Source organism: Lissotriton helveticus, chromosome 12 (genome assembly GCF_964261635.1).
Source record: "Lissotriton helveticus chromosome 12, aLisHel1.1, whole genome shotgun sequence".
Classification (NCBI taxonomy): domain Eukaryota; kingdom Metazoa; phylum Chordata; class Amphibia; order Caudata; family Salamandridae; genus Lissotriton; species Lissotriton helveticus.
The window spans coordinates 41,405,110-41,421,535 of record NC_136073.1 but is presented as its reverse complement, the minus strand read 5'-3'; the positions used below and the strand labels follow the sequence as shown (position 1 = coordinate 41,421,535).

The 16,426-nt window shown below is 43.2% G+C and overlaps 1 protein-coding gene across 2 annotated transcripts in view; it reads right to left on the bottom strand.

Annotated features, from left to right (window-relative positions):
• The window catches only part of LOC144799931 (chloride channel protein ClC-Kb-like), a 238,100-nt gene that overhangs the window by 74,788 nt on the left and 146,886 nt on the right, over positions 1-16,426 (bottom strand). For both annotated transcript variants that reach the window (XM_078671560.1, XM_078671561.1), the window contains exons 13-15: positions 15,940-16,050; positions 13,502-13,715; positions 13,137-13,270 (exon numbers count right to left, since the gene is read on the bottom strand). In XM_078671560.1, coding sequence (XP_078527686.1) covers positions 13,137-13,270; positions 13,502-13,715; positions 15,940-16,050 — 459 coding nt within the window. The remainder of the gene's footprint in view (positions 1-13,136; positions 13,271-13,501; positions 13,716-15,939; positions 16,051-16,426) is intronic.

Sequence of the window (16,426 nt, the reverse complement as noted above, 5' to 3'; positions counted from 1 at the left end):
CCTGACACTGAAGTGCATTAATTTCAGGTGGATGTGCACATGTGCTCAGAAAGGGATGTCATTTGCAGAGCCAATGACTGGGGTGGACTATTAAAGCATTATCCCAGGCAGTACACCGTCATGGATGGATACACAGTATAAAAGACACTCAGAGAGATCAATGGCAGAAGAAGGCTGACACATACACCAAGATCCTGGCAGAAAGCTAAGCCATCATGTCTTCCCAAGAGATTCTAGCAAGAATTATTAGAGTGAAAATATTCTACCTCTCCCTCCCCCAGAGTTTATCAGAGGGGGTAAACAATACCAAAATCCTTCCCTAGAAAAGTAATATGCAAAATTTAATTGAACAAAATACCTATTGGTAGGCTGTAAGACAGAGTAATAACAGTCTACTCTTAAATGTCTACCTTCTTCATCATTCACTTGTCACCACAGGCATACGCTTTCCTGCAACACAATGATCAGGTATACAGTACTAACATTAGAAATATGTACAAAGTTACGGTTACCAAAACAATATAAAATCCCTTATATTAGAGCCTATTAAGGATTACTGTGATGCGAATTTCTATCCCGATGGCTTTTCAGTGGGTGCCTAAAATCCTTACCTACAATGGTAATCTGTGAGATTCTTAGTAACAAAAATGACTGCCAAGAGGCTTTATCACAATGTAATAACAATCCACCCTGAAAAAGGTTATTGCCTTTAACACATGCTGTTCACAATAGGCACGTCAGGCCGATGTGGTTTGTCTTAGCCTTCCATTATAAACAGATCGCACCTAAGGAATCGGACATAACTTTTCCCAGTGTACCGATAAAGTCTGTAACCAGGGCTATAGCCTTTATTATTGGCTTGATACTATAGCCAACAGAGGCCTCCTGAAATAAGCATACGCCTACAACCATCAGGCATATAATTATAAAATTACAAATATGTAGAAAAACTGTTTCTACATTAATCTACAAACCCTCTCAATAGGGCCTCACAAAAATCATCACAGTGAAACTATTCTACTCCCAGGGTTTTTCAGAGTGGGTGACCAACACTGAAAACACCTGCCTAGTTTGGTAATCCTTTTATTACAGAAGCATGGACTGACAAAGCCCCGGGCTTGGATTTAGTAAAAGCCACCCCACCAAGGTTTCTATGCCATACTCTGAATAGGCCTATCAGGAAAGGGGAGGTGGATTGGGACTGTTCTACCATAGATCTACAGAGGCAGTAGTTCAGTCTGACCCCCAACCCAGCTTTTTAAGCGTTATCTTTCAACTTTAACTTATCCCATCATCATACCTTTAAAGGTATCTTATTGTATAGACCACCGGGGGCTAGGAACCCCTTTGCAGCTTCTATTGGAACTGTATTGGAAGAGGGCCTTTGCACGGACACCTATACTATTATGGGAAACTTTAACTTCTATCTGGAGGCTCCTTCAGACCCAGAAACAGAGACTCTGATTGGCATGATGAACAGCGCTGACCTTAGGCAGCATGTTATTGGTCCGACTCATGTGGCAGGTCATATCCTGGATGGTATCTTTCCTAACCATCCTTGTCTTTTGTTCACCGGTTTACTACCTCTCATGTGGAGTGACCATGCCGCCGTGCAATTTGAACTGACTCTGAAACGTCCGAAAGGACAGATAGAAATCAGGGCCTGGAGTAAAGATGAGGGGACCATTCTACAGGAACTCCTTACTACCTCGGCGGCTCAAATGCCTTCAGGAGTGGAGGAGGCTACCACTGCTTATACAAAATGGGTGTAGCAAGCCTGCTGTAAAGTAGCCCCAGTAAAAACGTTCTTCCCCAAAAGATTACAACCCTCCACTCCATGGTTTACGGAAGAATTGAGAAATCAAAAACTCATATGTAAGTGCCTTTGAGCGGAGCTGGAGGAAAGGCTACAAAGAAACAGAGAAAAAGCTATACAAATACAGCCTCCAAAGTTATAAACAACTCCTTTTTTCTGCTAAACAAAAGTTCTACGCTACCCAAATTGATTTAGTGAAAAACGCGGTGAAAGAGCTTTTTAAAACAGTATCAAGCCTGACCTCACCTGGCCCTGCTAAAGTTCAGGTGAGTCAGGAACTTTGTGAAGATATTGCTAAGTTCTTTTTGAATAAAATGGACACCATTTTCTCGGCCTTTAGCGGCTTAAGTGTAGTTGTGACGGATACGGCTAGGGAGGAACCTAAGTCTCCGGAAGTTTCCCCAAACCTTTGACAAGTTCATGACATTGCCCTCGAATGACATTCTTAGGCTCCTTATGGCAGCAAAATCGGGTTCGCCCTATGACCTCATGTCCAGTCGGTGTGCTCAAACTGGCCCAGGGTCCGGTGGCCCTATCACTGTCATTTATAATATCATGTTCGAAACAGGGCAGTTCCCTAACTATGTAAGTTTGCCTCAATTCTCCCCGTTCTAAAGAAGCCTAGCCTGGACCCCAAGGATACAAAAACCTTTCGCCCAATTTTACGTCTTCCGCTTTCAGCAAAATTGATTGAAAAAACCATGAATCAACAACTTTGCGCCTTTTTAGTCAAAACACAAGCCTTGGATTCCACCCAATATGGTTTTAGAGAGGGACATAACACTGAGTCAGCTCTCACCAAGGCCACAGAGGAGATTAGGGAAGCTGTGGATCGGGGTGGCAAGGCAGCTCTGATCCTACTGGATTTGTCTGCCGCCTTTGATACGGTCCATAATTACATTCTGATGGATCGTCTAAAGGCATGTGGGATCCAGGCTAAATCCTGGGATCTTGTAAAATCCTTCTTAACGGAGAGAATACATATTGTATACCAGTCTAAACCTTTTGCATTGCACTGTGGCGTCCCGCAAGGGTCCGCACTGAGCCCTACACTTTTTAATGTATATGTCTCATCATTGGCCCCTCTTATTAGTGCTTTTGGGTTCGGTCTCACCTCATACGCAGATGACACCCAAATAGTGGTGTCTCTGCTACCAGGTCAAGAGGTGGGATTTGACAAACAGTTCCAAGACAGTATGGAACAGTCGGGAGATGGATGTCCGAAAATTGCCTAAAACTTAATTCAGGCAAAATGGAAGTCATACGGTTTGAGAATGATACCATCTTTTGGACCACAAATTGGTGGCCGGACTCTATGGGCGCTCTCCCTACGCCTTCAAAAAAAGTTAAAAACCTAGGAGTAATAGTGGATGAGAGACTTTCCTTTGGTGATCAAGTAAATGCAGTGGCATTGACAACATCGTCTGTTCTTAGAACAGTGAAGAAAATATCCCCGTTTCTACCAACTGTTAGACGGCAAACAGTGGTCACAGCACTGGTTATGCCAAGGCTGGATTATTGTAACAGTCTTTACTTAAACATCCAAGAAAGATTCATGAATAAACTCCAGCTGCTACAAAATTTAGCAGCCAGACTACTCAGTGGTACGTCCAAGTTCTCCTCAATCTCTAAAGAAATACAATATTGCATTGGCTCCTGGTGAGGAATCGAGTGCATTTCAAATCTCTCTGCACAGTTTTTAAGGCTCTTCAAGGCATAGGACCCGAACATCTAAAACGCCAGTTTCAATGGAATACACTGAAAAGAACGCTTCACTTGATGGGAGTCAAGGTGGTCACAGTGCCATCAACAAAAACAGTATTGTGGGGTGGTAGGAGCTTTGCTTTATTTGCGGCAAAAGCCTGGAATGACCTTCCGTTTCATCTGAGAAATGCCACTGATCCGTTGGCATTCAGGAAGGGGCTAAAACTCCTCCTCTTCCTTTGCTTAAAGGAGTAGAGACTAGCGCCAGGACACCCTCGGATAACCGTTGCGCTTTAAACATATCCATTAACATAAAATTATATGTAACCAAATACAGCCTGTAACATAGTGTGATTAGAAACCATTCATAGAGGCCATTGGATTTAACAAATACTGTTTACAATAAATAAGCCAGGCCTACCAATTTTGTCATAACTTTTCATGATGAACAGCCAAACCAATGGCATTTGGCATAACCTTTCTCTCTGCACCAATCAGACCTTTAGGTGTTATCATTGACTTGCCACCATATCCAACTCAGGACTATTCTACTGAGTGTGAGCTTTCCCACAAGACGACCATCAGCATACAGTCATAAAATTACAAATGTGTACAAAATTACAATTGGCAACGCAAAAGACTGTCTGTCCTAATGGGGCTTAGCAGGAGTTCTTACAGTGCATAACTTGTATAACCACTGTTTGTCAGACGCAGTAATCAACACTAAAATCCTTGCCCACTATGATAATAAGTGAGATTCCTTGTAATAAAATACCTATATGCTGGCTTTTATACAGAGTGATAACAATCCGCCCTTAAATGCCTATTGACTTTAACGTATGCTTCTCACAATAAATACATCAGGTATACTGCATTTTTCATAGCATTTCATAATAACCAGGGCTATAGCCATGATCATTGGCTTACCACCATAACACGCTCAGTAGTGATCATTGAATATATGCTTTGCCACCCTCATAATATGAGCACTCTTAAGTGGACGCACACAACATCGGCCCAGTCAAAATCTTACAACACTACTAATGCAATTTAGAATTAAAAATGTAACTAATTTAAATATATTAAATTATAATTTTATTATATAGATTTATTGAAAAATCCCATCTAAAGTACATTATTCAGCGATTGGCATCACTTGTTGCTGCAAACTCTGGCGAAGCGGGTGCCTCCATTCATGAGAGTGGATGCTCAGATTGTACACAGTCAACAAAAATCTGATGGGCATTCAGGGGAGTTTAAAATGCTTTATTGTTCACCTCGTGGCAGCAAACAGACGCATTTCGGCTAACAAGCCTTGATCACTGTGCTAGTGTGTTGCTTCCCAAGCCCTTAAATAAAAAAATGAAAACCACAGAAACAAAAATGGGGCTCAGCAGGGGAGACCTTCCTGGACTAGTCAAAGAGTTTCGTAAATGCAATTCATTATTGGTCACATTAGATATGTTTCCCCAGTTTGCAACAGAAATGTGCCATTATGGTGTTGATACTTAAGCAAGATACAAACCTGTATTACTGGTTAATTGGTATCACAATAAAACCTATAATTCAATAAGGTCAATATAAACTTCATATTCACCATCAAAGCATAATCACTACACTGCGATATCAAATACCGGGTCACTAGTTAAATAAATCAAAATCAATTTAATGAATTCAAATGAAATCGATTTAAAGTTCATAATGCAAAATCCAAAAGACCCTAAGTTTTTACACAAGCCATTTGTTAGATGCACATGTGTCTTTGACGCTATTCAAAAGTCAAATAATGGATACTAAAGAGTAAAGCCCTAAAGGACAAACCATTGCAAAGCCTAACATCTTATTGACTCAACTTCACCTTCACTGCCTTAAGCCTTTAATAATGTACATCTGCTGGCCCAAATGTATGGCTAATTCCTCATTGCTTTTGAGCCCTTGTGGAAGCTTTGTCTGCAATGTCATAATAATTCTGGACACATGTCTTCATAACGTCATGGCCATATCACCCCCTCTCTTGTTGGGATTTATACAATTATGGCAGAAAGACCCAAGAAAGTTGCAGTTACTGGAATGAAATGCTTGGAAGTATCTCGCCACTGGGTATGATAGATCGCCTTCGATTATGGCCTGCATATATTCTAAACTTCACATCTTGGTTGTTTGTATTGTACTTCCAATGTATTGTTTACCCAGGGGTGTAGCTTGGTCAGTAAGATTTGGGGGTGTGAGCTTCAGATTTACCAACAATCACGCTGGCAATCGATGTAATAAAATATAGGACATGAGAGGGGCTTAAGAAGCAGTGGAAAGGGAGAGAAAGGCAGATTGCTAGGAGTACTAACTGAGAGAAACACAATATTGTGCTGAATAATCAACATTTGTTAGGGTTTTCAAAACAGAGACGAGGAAGTGCCTGTGTGTTTTTGTTAGTGTGTGAATGCAAAAATTTCACATACACCTCACCATATCCGACTGAAAGTACCTGTACTCAACTATTCATCTGAAAGGAAAATGCTACTTACCCAGTATGCATCTATTCTTGGCATGTAGAGCTGTAGATTCACATGCTTTGCATAGCCTGCCATTTAGTGGTGGGTCTGGATGTTTGCACTTTGTTTTTCTTCGAAGAAGTCTTTCCTAGTCACGAGGTAGGTGACTACTCCTTAGTGCGCATGAGAGATGTCCATGTGTATGTATCTAAATAAGATATCACCGCAACAGGTATAGGGACCCAGGGAGGTGGATGGGCGCATGTGAATCTACAGCTCTACATGCCAAGAACAGATGCATACTGGGTAAGGAGCATTTTTCATTCGAGGCATGTTATGTTATGTTATGTTATTTTTTTGATCAAGCGCAAACAGCTGCCCCAGCAACGAGGCGTCCCGGCGCTAAGAACCACAGAAAACTACTAAGGATACAAGGGGAGGGAGGAAGGGAACCTAAGAAGAAGGGAACAGATGGGTTTTGATAGCCTTCTGGAAAGCGGACAGATTTTCCAAGGAACAAATGTTTAGTGGCAAGGAGTTCCAGAGTTTAGCTCCCAGAACTCTGAAGGAACGGCCACCGGTACGGCAGAGCTTAGTCCGAGGAATTGTCACAAGGTGCTGACCTAAGGAGCGCAAATTGCGTTGAGTATGTTCCGGAGGTGTTCAGTGGTGGACAGGAGGGCAGACTCAGTGCTATGTCCTGGCCTGAAATGGGTCCAGGATGTTGTTTTGAACCATATGGTGGGACAGCACATTATTTACAGGGGCTTCTGCCAGTTTAGACACACATGGGAGCAGCGAGATGGGTCTAAAGTTTTCTAGCTTCGTGGGGTCTAGGGTGGGCTTTTTGATAATGGGGGAGACCCATGCTTGTTTCCAACCAATTGGGACCTCAGCCGAGGAAAAGGAAAGATTGAGTATCGCGGTCAGGGAAGGGATGAAGAATTCTAAAGATTCAAGGAATTGGGCCGGCCTCATGGGGTCTGCTGGAGAGCCAGATTTAACCTTCCTGCAAAGTTTGGCTAGGTCATCGTGAGAAATTTCAGGTATGAGTGTCAACATAGTGCCATTGATGATTAGGTTAGAGGGGTTAGGTAGGTCGGGAAGGTGCTGCGGGAAGGCACTATCATTTTTTTCCACTTTTTCTATAAAGAAAACAGCGAGATCTTCACACTGCTGTGTGGAGGTAATGCAGGGAGCTGAGTTACTACTGCTCTGTAGTTCTTGCACCAATTTAAAGATGGTTGTGGTAGGATTTGTGCTGGAATTAATTTCTTTCGCGTAGAAGGACGCGCGCGCGGTGCGAATGGCTTTGTGGTAGAGTTTTAATTTGGACAGGTAGAAAACTTTATCTCTGTCTTTGTACTCCCTTCTCCAGCTACGCTCAGCTTTTTTGCATTCTTTCCGCATGGATTTCAGAGATTCGGTATACCATGGGTTGGAGGGGGAACAGCGTCCTTTACTCCATTTGGCTGGTATAAGGGTGTCAATTCCTCTTGTAATCCAGTCATGGAAATCCGCATATAACATATTAATATCCTTATTTGCTTTATTGTGGAATTCACCTAGGGTGGAGTGGAGATCACTAGTTAAAAGTTTGTGCCATGGTCTTTTAAGGCGTCGAGTTGACACTCCTATGTTGGGCAATTCTCTCCTCATCAGAGGGACTTTGATGAGAAAGTGATCTGTCCAGCCCATGGGTTTGGGTGGGTCAGTCCTGGCCTCCGGAATGTTGGTGAAGACGGGATCTAGTAAATGTCCAGCCGAATGTGTGGTGGTATGAATTAGAGGATTTAATTGTAAGGCTGTAAAGTCCGCCAGGAGATTTTTGATGGTAGGGTCTAGAGTGGAATCGAAGTGGAGATTGAGATCTCCCAGTATTGTAAAATTAGCCAAAGTCACAACCAAGGCGTTTGCCACCTCTAGAAGCGCCTCGATAAATTTGGAGGGGGATCCAGGGGGTCGATAGATGTAGAGCCCAGACAGGACAAAGTGGGGACCCGTGGTGATCTTAAAACAAGCGCTTTCACAGCCCCAGATGTCTTCCTTTATAAAGGAGCAAGTGTATAGCTTTTTATAGATGACTGCTATGCCACCACCTGAGCTGTAGATCACATGCTTTGCATAGACTATATAGCAGTAATCTCCCAAAGCGGTGGCTAACCTGTAGCTGTTGCAGTGGATTGAAATAGTGTATGTAAAACTGCTTGGCCCACACTAGCTTGCTATCTTGCTAACACATCTACACAATAGTGTTTTGTGAATGTGTGAGGTGTAGACCATATTGCAGCTTTGCAGATGTCATCTATGGAGATATTTCCTAAGAAAGCCATAGAAGCCCCTAGTTTGTGGGTGGAGTGTGCTTTAGGGGGAATAGTTAATGTTCGTTTGGCTTTTGCATAACATGTCTGAATGCATTTGACTATCCACCGTGCAATACCTGATTTTAATATGGGATTGCCCTCATGAGGTGGAGCAAATGCCACAAAGAGTTGTTTCTTCTTACTGAAAGGTTTTGTCCTTTCTATGTAATAGAGTAATGCTCTTTTAGTGTCTAAGGTGTGTAGAGCACGTTCTGTCACAGAATCTGGTTGAGGGAAGAACACAGGCAACTCAACAGATTGGTTTATATGAAAGGCAGAAATCACCTTGGGTAGAAATGTAGGGTTAGTCCAAAGAACCTTTTTGTTTTGGTGTACTTGTAAAAATGGTTCCTCTATGGTTAATGCCTGAAGCTCACCTACTCTTCTCAGTGATATGATAGCTATGAGAAAAGCTATCTTCCACGTGAGAAATTGCAGCTCATATCTGTGCAATCAGTCTGGTGAAGACAATAGTTAGATTCCACACTGGAACAGGTGGAAGTCTGGGGGAATGATTCGTTAAAGTCATTACATAAATGCCTTAATGACAGGCACTCTGAAGAGAGACAGATGTTGTCTATTTTGAAGGTATGCAGCTATTGCAGCTAGATGTAAGCGTATGGATGTGTACACTAAATTTGAACGCCGTAGATTCTATAAATAGCATATAATGAAACATGAAGCGGGTTGATTTGATTATTACAATAAATCACAAATTGCTTCCACTTTGCTGCATAGCAAGCACCTGTGGTAGGACGTCTAGCCTCTTTGATAATGCTCATGCAGATTGGCGGAAGATTGAGGTAGCAAAACTCTAAGACTTCAGGTGCCAGATTGCAAGGTTGATATAACTGGGATCTGGATGTGTTATTTCTCCACGGCTCTGCGTGAGAAGATTAGGTGTAAGATGTCGTTTTTGGTGAGAAACTATTGAGAGCTCCAACAGGGTGGTGAACCAGGGTCTTTGGCAAGTGTTAAGGCAGGGGGGTATCTGTACTCACGGTATGCTGACCTGGTGTTACTTGCTTCTGTTCTTCCATGTCGGAGTCTGCCTTGGACACGGAGATGTGTTCTGCTTCCTGCTTCTTGAGCGTGGAACTCTTCTCGATCGGAATCTTCACTGAAGATGTCCGGTGCGGAGCTGCTTTGGTGTTGCATTTCGTGACGTCAAGCCCGACAATCACGTTGCGTCTTCTTAGATCAAAATGATCGGCACGCATCGCAGTCCTTTTCGCCGTGTTCCGGGGATATACACAAATTGCACACTTTGTGCAAGTCAGTGTGTGGAAACTTAGCGCAACACCCAGGACAAAGTTTGAATGGAGTCTGTTCTATTGACCGCTAGCGAGCCGGAAGCGGGTATGCCCAACGGCCCCTCCCGAGTTGTCCGATTGAAGACCTCAAAATGATACGTGGAGAATGGAAAACGTGATTGTGAAACAATACCTTCAAGGGTAGTGGATTGTGTGTCGAAGGGACCCTGAGAACCGGTGTTGAACCGGTGTCGAACCGGAGCGTCGCAATTCACATCCGAACCCGATGGCGTAAAAAAGAATCTAACAATGAAGTCAATGCTCATGCGCACTATCACCGAAAGGAGGAGTCACCTACCTCGTGACTGGAAAAGACTTCTTCAAAGAAAAACAAAGTGCAAACATCCAGACCCACCACTAGATGGCAGGGTATGCAAAGCATGTGATCTAAGCTCACATGCCTCGAATATACATTTATTAGGGAGAGTGTAACACCCCAAATACCCTACATGAAGATACGCCCCTGTGTTTACCACAAAGACAGGTCAAATAATATCCAGTGAAATCAGAATTGCAATTAAGAAATGTATTGATCTGAACCAGCTTAGTCTTTCCTAGTACTCTGTGCCTTGTTACATTGCTGATGCTTTTTCATGCTTGGGTAAAAGCCTGTCTCTTGAGATGTTTTGTTGAGTGTTACTTTTGGATGAGAAATGATGGGCACTGGGTGATCTCAGAGAGAAGTCCTCCCCCTGTATGTCACTTGTGGATGAACACCGAGAGTGTGTCCGATGCGATTATCTAAATATATGCCAATTTCTGCTAAATATGTTGCATAGCTGGGTAGTATCTGCTGAAATGGTGGTTGTGAGACTAGCCCGAGGTGTATATTGCGGTTTGACTTTGCCTGATAATTCCTGATGTGAATGTTGCTTGACTCTTTCTTTCGCTTTCTCTAATACGGAAACAAGATACCCCCTGAATCCAAATCTTGTGGCCATCTCACCCTGGATTCTTTCAAATTCTTCATTGTTACTACAGAGAAGTAGGGTGAAGTGCACCGAGCGGGAATAAATACCCAGAAGATTGAGCAATGTTGTAAACCAGAGAACTGATCAAATAGTCCTCTCTTTAAATATGAAATAATAATTATTTTGTTATACTTTTTACTTGTAATTCAACTTTCTGTTATTTTTGTGTCTCTGGTTTTAATTTTAGCATCACATTTTCAGACACACTAACCTAACTAATCTATACAAGACAAGTATTGTTGAGTTGGAAGAAAGTGACCTGTGAGTCAGCTCCAAGCAGCAACCATCTTTAGGCTTTAGAGGTGTTCAGGTGATCCCTAGTGGGTAACTGTTATGTTGGGGCTTTCCAGACTTCTTTAGACATTGCTATTTGTCCAGTGTGGAATTGTGCGCAGGGGACAATTCTACATTGGGAAATTGCGAATTGTTTTCTACATGGGGAAAACATTTTCCCTTTGTACAAACTTCTTGCCTTACACCACTAGGAAATTCAGAGGCTTCCCTTTTGCCTTCCCAGCCTGAAAGTGATTTACTCCAGTCCTTTCCAAGGGAAAATCTGTCACCGTTTCCAGGGTAGGAAAGGTTCCGAGGAAAGTCTGTGAATACCTCAAACTGACATGTGAGGAACTTACTACAGGGTAATTGTACTCAGTGATATCATACAATTGGGTGAGAGTAAATTGTTTTACATCTGCAGGGTATCCTTTAGTGAATACATAGCAAGTGTATATCCATCCATTTTTGTACTTACACCTATGTTCAGAGCTCAAACTACCTTAGCGAATCAGACCCGGGGTATTTCTATGGCTCTCCAGCTTATCATCTAACATGATGGTAGTCTGTAACTTTAGTCTGAACATACAGCTGACTTAGAACATCCTTTAACAAAAGACTTGTCCCCCTGCACAGTCATCACAGGTTGTTAAAAACCTTGGTGTCAAGCTGGATAACAGGCTCTCACTAAGAGCACATGTCCTGGGGCTGGCTGGCACCTGTTTCGGTGTTCTGAAGATGCTCCGCAAGTTTTTACCACTGCTGTCTGTGGAGCATAGGCGGATTACTGTGCAGGCGCTCATCGGATTCAGGTTGGATTATGCCAATGCCCTTTTCCTTGGCCTTCCGGAGTACTTGGTCCAGCGCCTGCAGGTGGCACAAAACTCTGCTGCCCGCGCCATTTTTGGCCTGCACAGGCGAGCACGAGCTTCTGGGTTGCTGCACATGCTTCACTGGCTGCCTATCCGGAAGCGGATTATGTTTAAATCCCTGACGCTGATGCACAAAGCATTGTTTGGGTTAGGTGCCGGATACCTGTGGCGAAGATTGGCCTTCTATCGCCCAGCCCGCTCACTGCGGTCCGAATCCCTTTTTAAGGCTGTGGTTCCGCGTGTGAGGAAGGCCCGCACTGGGGGGCGCTCCTTCAGCTACAAGGCCCCCCAGTTGTGGAATTCGCTTCCGCTGGCGCTCCGTAGCACCTCCAATCTGCTTCAGTTCAGGAAGAGCCTGAAGACCTGGCTTTTTAATCTTTAGGCGTTCCTCTGGTGGGTTCTTTTTCTTTTCTTCTTTGTATCTGTTTATTTCGTGTTGTGTTATTCTACTTCGAGCTGCTTGTGGAAAGCGCCGGGACACTCTTTTAGAGTAGCCGTGCGCTATATAAACTTAATTTAACATAACATAACATAACTTAGTATATTTGAACAGCTGATCCTACCTATTTTTGTCCCTTATTGAAGTCTCTCTGATCCCCTGTAACTACTCTAATTTTTAAACATCAGTGTTTCTCCACATATCAAAGGTTTTCATGCATGACCTGCTGTAGGTTGACACAGTCACTTTTCCAAAGACAATTGGACTGGCAGCACCAGTGCAGAAGTGTTTACACCTATGGTTAATGGGTCGCTTAAGATAAAATATGGGTTAGTGGAGGAGTGTGGCTCAATGGTTAGAGCGGCAGACCCTGATGCAGAGTTCTGGCCAGGGGACCAGGGTTCGCTTCCCGCCTCGGCGGGGTCTCGGGCTCAATTTCCTCGGTTCTGTTAATTCTCGCCTTGGTGCCTATTCTAATCATGGACCCCACGCTGCAACTCTGGGCAATAGCTTGCTTAGCCTCCACACCGGCCCCAACAGCGCTTAGGATGCCTGGCTTCACCCTGGGGGTGCCCAGGAGTGGACACTTCACAGGGAAAGCCAGTAGGGGTTCCACAGCGGTATGAGTATCAGCGCCAGGAAGCCGAATAGGCGACACCGCAAGGTGACCGTCTGGTGACAGTGCACTCTATAAATACCATGACATTTACATTTACATTGGAGGCATCATGAGGAGTATACATCCCACGCGGTGAGTGTCAATGTTTTTCCTCGGTCATGCTGAAGCCTGTGTTCAGCTGTGTTCTGAGTAGTACTGGTGCTTTCACATGGGTTAGCATTACTAACTTTACGTGGTAGGGGATGGAGGATGTGCGGCCTCTCATTCTTCTGCTCACCTTGGGAATCCACCAATGGAAACTGCTTCAGGTCTGACGCTTTCAGGAGGTCGCGGATGTCTTTGTACTTGAAGCCCTTCACCAGGTATTTCAGGTCAGTGATCATGAAATCTTCTGCATAGATGTCGTGAGCTCTGGAAAAATCAAAGATAAGAACCAGCTCTCATAAGATAGGAAGGATACCATTTTTGATAACAAACCTGAAACCTTAAAATTCAAAGCACAAACTTTCTCTGAGTAGTTTTTTTTCACAAGGTAAGCCTTAACAGGTAGAGCTAAAACTAAAAGTAGGTACTGTGAATCTTGGCAGAGCCAGGTGATGTTCAGCTGTGATGTACAATGTTGACATTGCAAGGTAGACTCACCCTGTTTTCCCAAATGTAAGTTTAGGGAGGTATGGCAGCTTTTTGACGATGATGATGCCATCGAAGAAGGAAGGCTGTGACCGCTGGCTTATAGCATTGGCAATCAGCACAGCAATCAAGACAGGCAGAATGTGGGACATCTGTCCAGTGAGCTCAAACACCAGAACTGCTGTGGAGATGGTGTGTGTGACTGCCCCGGAGAATGCAGCGGCACCTAGGAGGAGAAGAGCAGGCATCACAGTCACTGGGCATTTTATCAAACTTTTTTCATGTAGCTAAGAAGCAGTTTGCTGTGACACTGTTAACATACTCAATAGTTTTAGAACTTCTAGATCAAAGATGGGCAGATACTCCTACTTGGAAAAGGTCCTACAATGATTTAAAGAGCAATAAAGAAAATTCCCTTCGCAGTCTATGTTCAAGCTTCTGTCCCTTTACCGTCAGGTGTTTTCCAGGCAGTGATGGACAAACAAAATAAAGACATTAAACGGTCCACCCTAAATAGGACAGGCAGGGTAATGTTCTTCCTCTGAAGGCCCGTATTCTGTCAGGCCATTGGAGGAAGTTCTCTGTTGACAGAGCTAGCAGGGGCTCAGCTGATGTAAAAGTTGACATTCGCCCGTAACCAAATGAGGCGGGCAGACGGAGGGTTTAGTAGGCAGGGTACTCCGTAGCATCTGTGAGTATCCTGTACACTAAACTGTAAATCGTGCCCTTCGTATCTTTAATAGATGTACACGCTTTGAATTACTCCCCTCATTAAGCAAAGGATCTCTGTACATTTCACTTAGACTATTGAAGAATCACATTTAATACTTTAACATATGCACATACGTAATTTGGATGTTTTAGTCTGAGCAAAGAGTTAGATAGCTTCTAGACATTTGTTTTGAAGGTCATCTTTCCATTCCAAGTGTGCCACACACATATAAAGCTTCATCAAAATGAGGGGAGATCATGTGTGAATCTATGATACATGCCATGACTGGAACACGTCTTCTTTACCTGTCCTGGGATTACGGCGTCTGGGCATACATCCTGACTATTCGAAAAGACATCCTGGGTGTAATCATAGTATTAACCCCCCTATTAGTCCTATTGGGGGAAGACAAGACCTCACATAGCATATCGAGCAGGGAGCAAATTGGCCTTAAGTTTTATCTGTTACTTATAGCCAGGTGGAAATGTTTTAAACGTTGGCTAGATCCATGTCATCCAAACATTATGGACTGGATTAAAGCGGAAAAATGAACTTGGTGCCTAGATATAGAACGTAAGTCAGAAAGACCGCCCAAGGTAGGGGCCGATTTCACCTAACCCAGGGAAGAATCTTGGATAGAACAATGAGCTCCTATCATTACACCAAGGCACTGTGTAGGTGGGACCAATTGTGAATGCAACAGAATGGTGTTTGGATCTTTTCAGAAGGATCCCTTGTTCTTTGGAAGGAGTAAACCATATGTACGCAGTTAGTGGTCTGTGTCTCACTTGACTGGACCCAAACACTTTTCTAACTGGCAGGAACTTTGAAATCCTTTAGTGTGTCCTAAATTCAAAATATGATGATGAACTTCAAGAAATCCAACTTTTGCATCTTGGAAAAACATTCATAGAATGGCTGAAAAAAGGAGTCAGTAATCACTAAAATTGGAAATCTAAGGTGATTTCCAGAGGACAAACTAACTTTGGAAGATCCCAGAATGGAGAAGACCCAGGTCAGCACTACTGGCCAGAGAAACAGGATTGGCATCACAGGAGGTGACTAGATGAGAAAAGAATGAAGCATGTCAGAGGACAGAGTTAGCAACTCACAGAATTCTAGTCACATATGCTGGATTTTGACTGTATTCCCATAAAACGCTTACGTCTGAAGGAGATCAGAGATAAAACTTGGATCTGGTACACCAACACAACACAAAAAATTATCACACAGGCAGATTGGAAACCAAAAAGTGAAATAAAGGAATGATAAAGAAGCAAGCCTTCTCAAGCTGTGCACCTGGGATTTGTACAGCATAACACCACCGAATAGACACACTCCTCCACTTCATCATATTAGAAAGAAGCTGGAAATACAGAGCACCTCATCCACCAATAGTTAAAAAGCACTGAGTTCCTTCACACAACTTAGCCCAACTGGAACAGAATTCCCCATGTCCCACTGTACTGGATCTTCAATTGTCACTTCTGATGTGCTTGTACGGTGATCTGTTGCTTGCTTCCTGGGTTTGTACTATATTACACTTACTACATATATTGATACACCTTAGAGAGAAACAGAGCTAACGGGGAAAGACTTAGATCTTCATGGGAAAAACAGGGGATTAGGAGTTTGATTCATGGCCTAAACAGATTTAATTGGGTTGAAAAACTAGATATAGCCCTGAGACTACAACGAATCCTACACATATAATCAATCATGTAAGCAAAGAACATACCTGCCAGGGCATATCCAGATGGAGTGATTTTGATGTTGATGCCCTCAGAAATGATTCCTTCCGGGAATATTTTTGCCATGATCTCACCATACAGCCTTCCGAGTCCCGCCCCTGAAAAGACAGGCCCACTTGGTACCATTAACGAAAGGTAGTAGCAGCATTGGAATGTTGGCAGGCTGCAGTTAGCTAGACAGCAATCTCACATTACAACCCATAGTAAATATGGACTTAATAGTAGTCTGATGTCTGGTAGATGGGCAATATCTGGACTAGCTATACTTTTAAAAAAATGTATTGGGTTTTGTAGATCATAATAAAAGGCGCACAAATGAGTGCCCCATGCAAACAAAGAAACATAGCGGAAAGACAATAGTAAAGAAGATATTTCCACAATAGTGAATGAGGACAATGGGAGCAAAAACACAGATACATCTGCAAATTGGTGGACATGGCAAGTCAATGTATTTATATTAATGATTTAGTGATG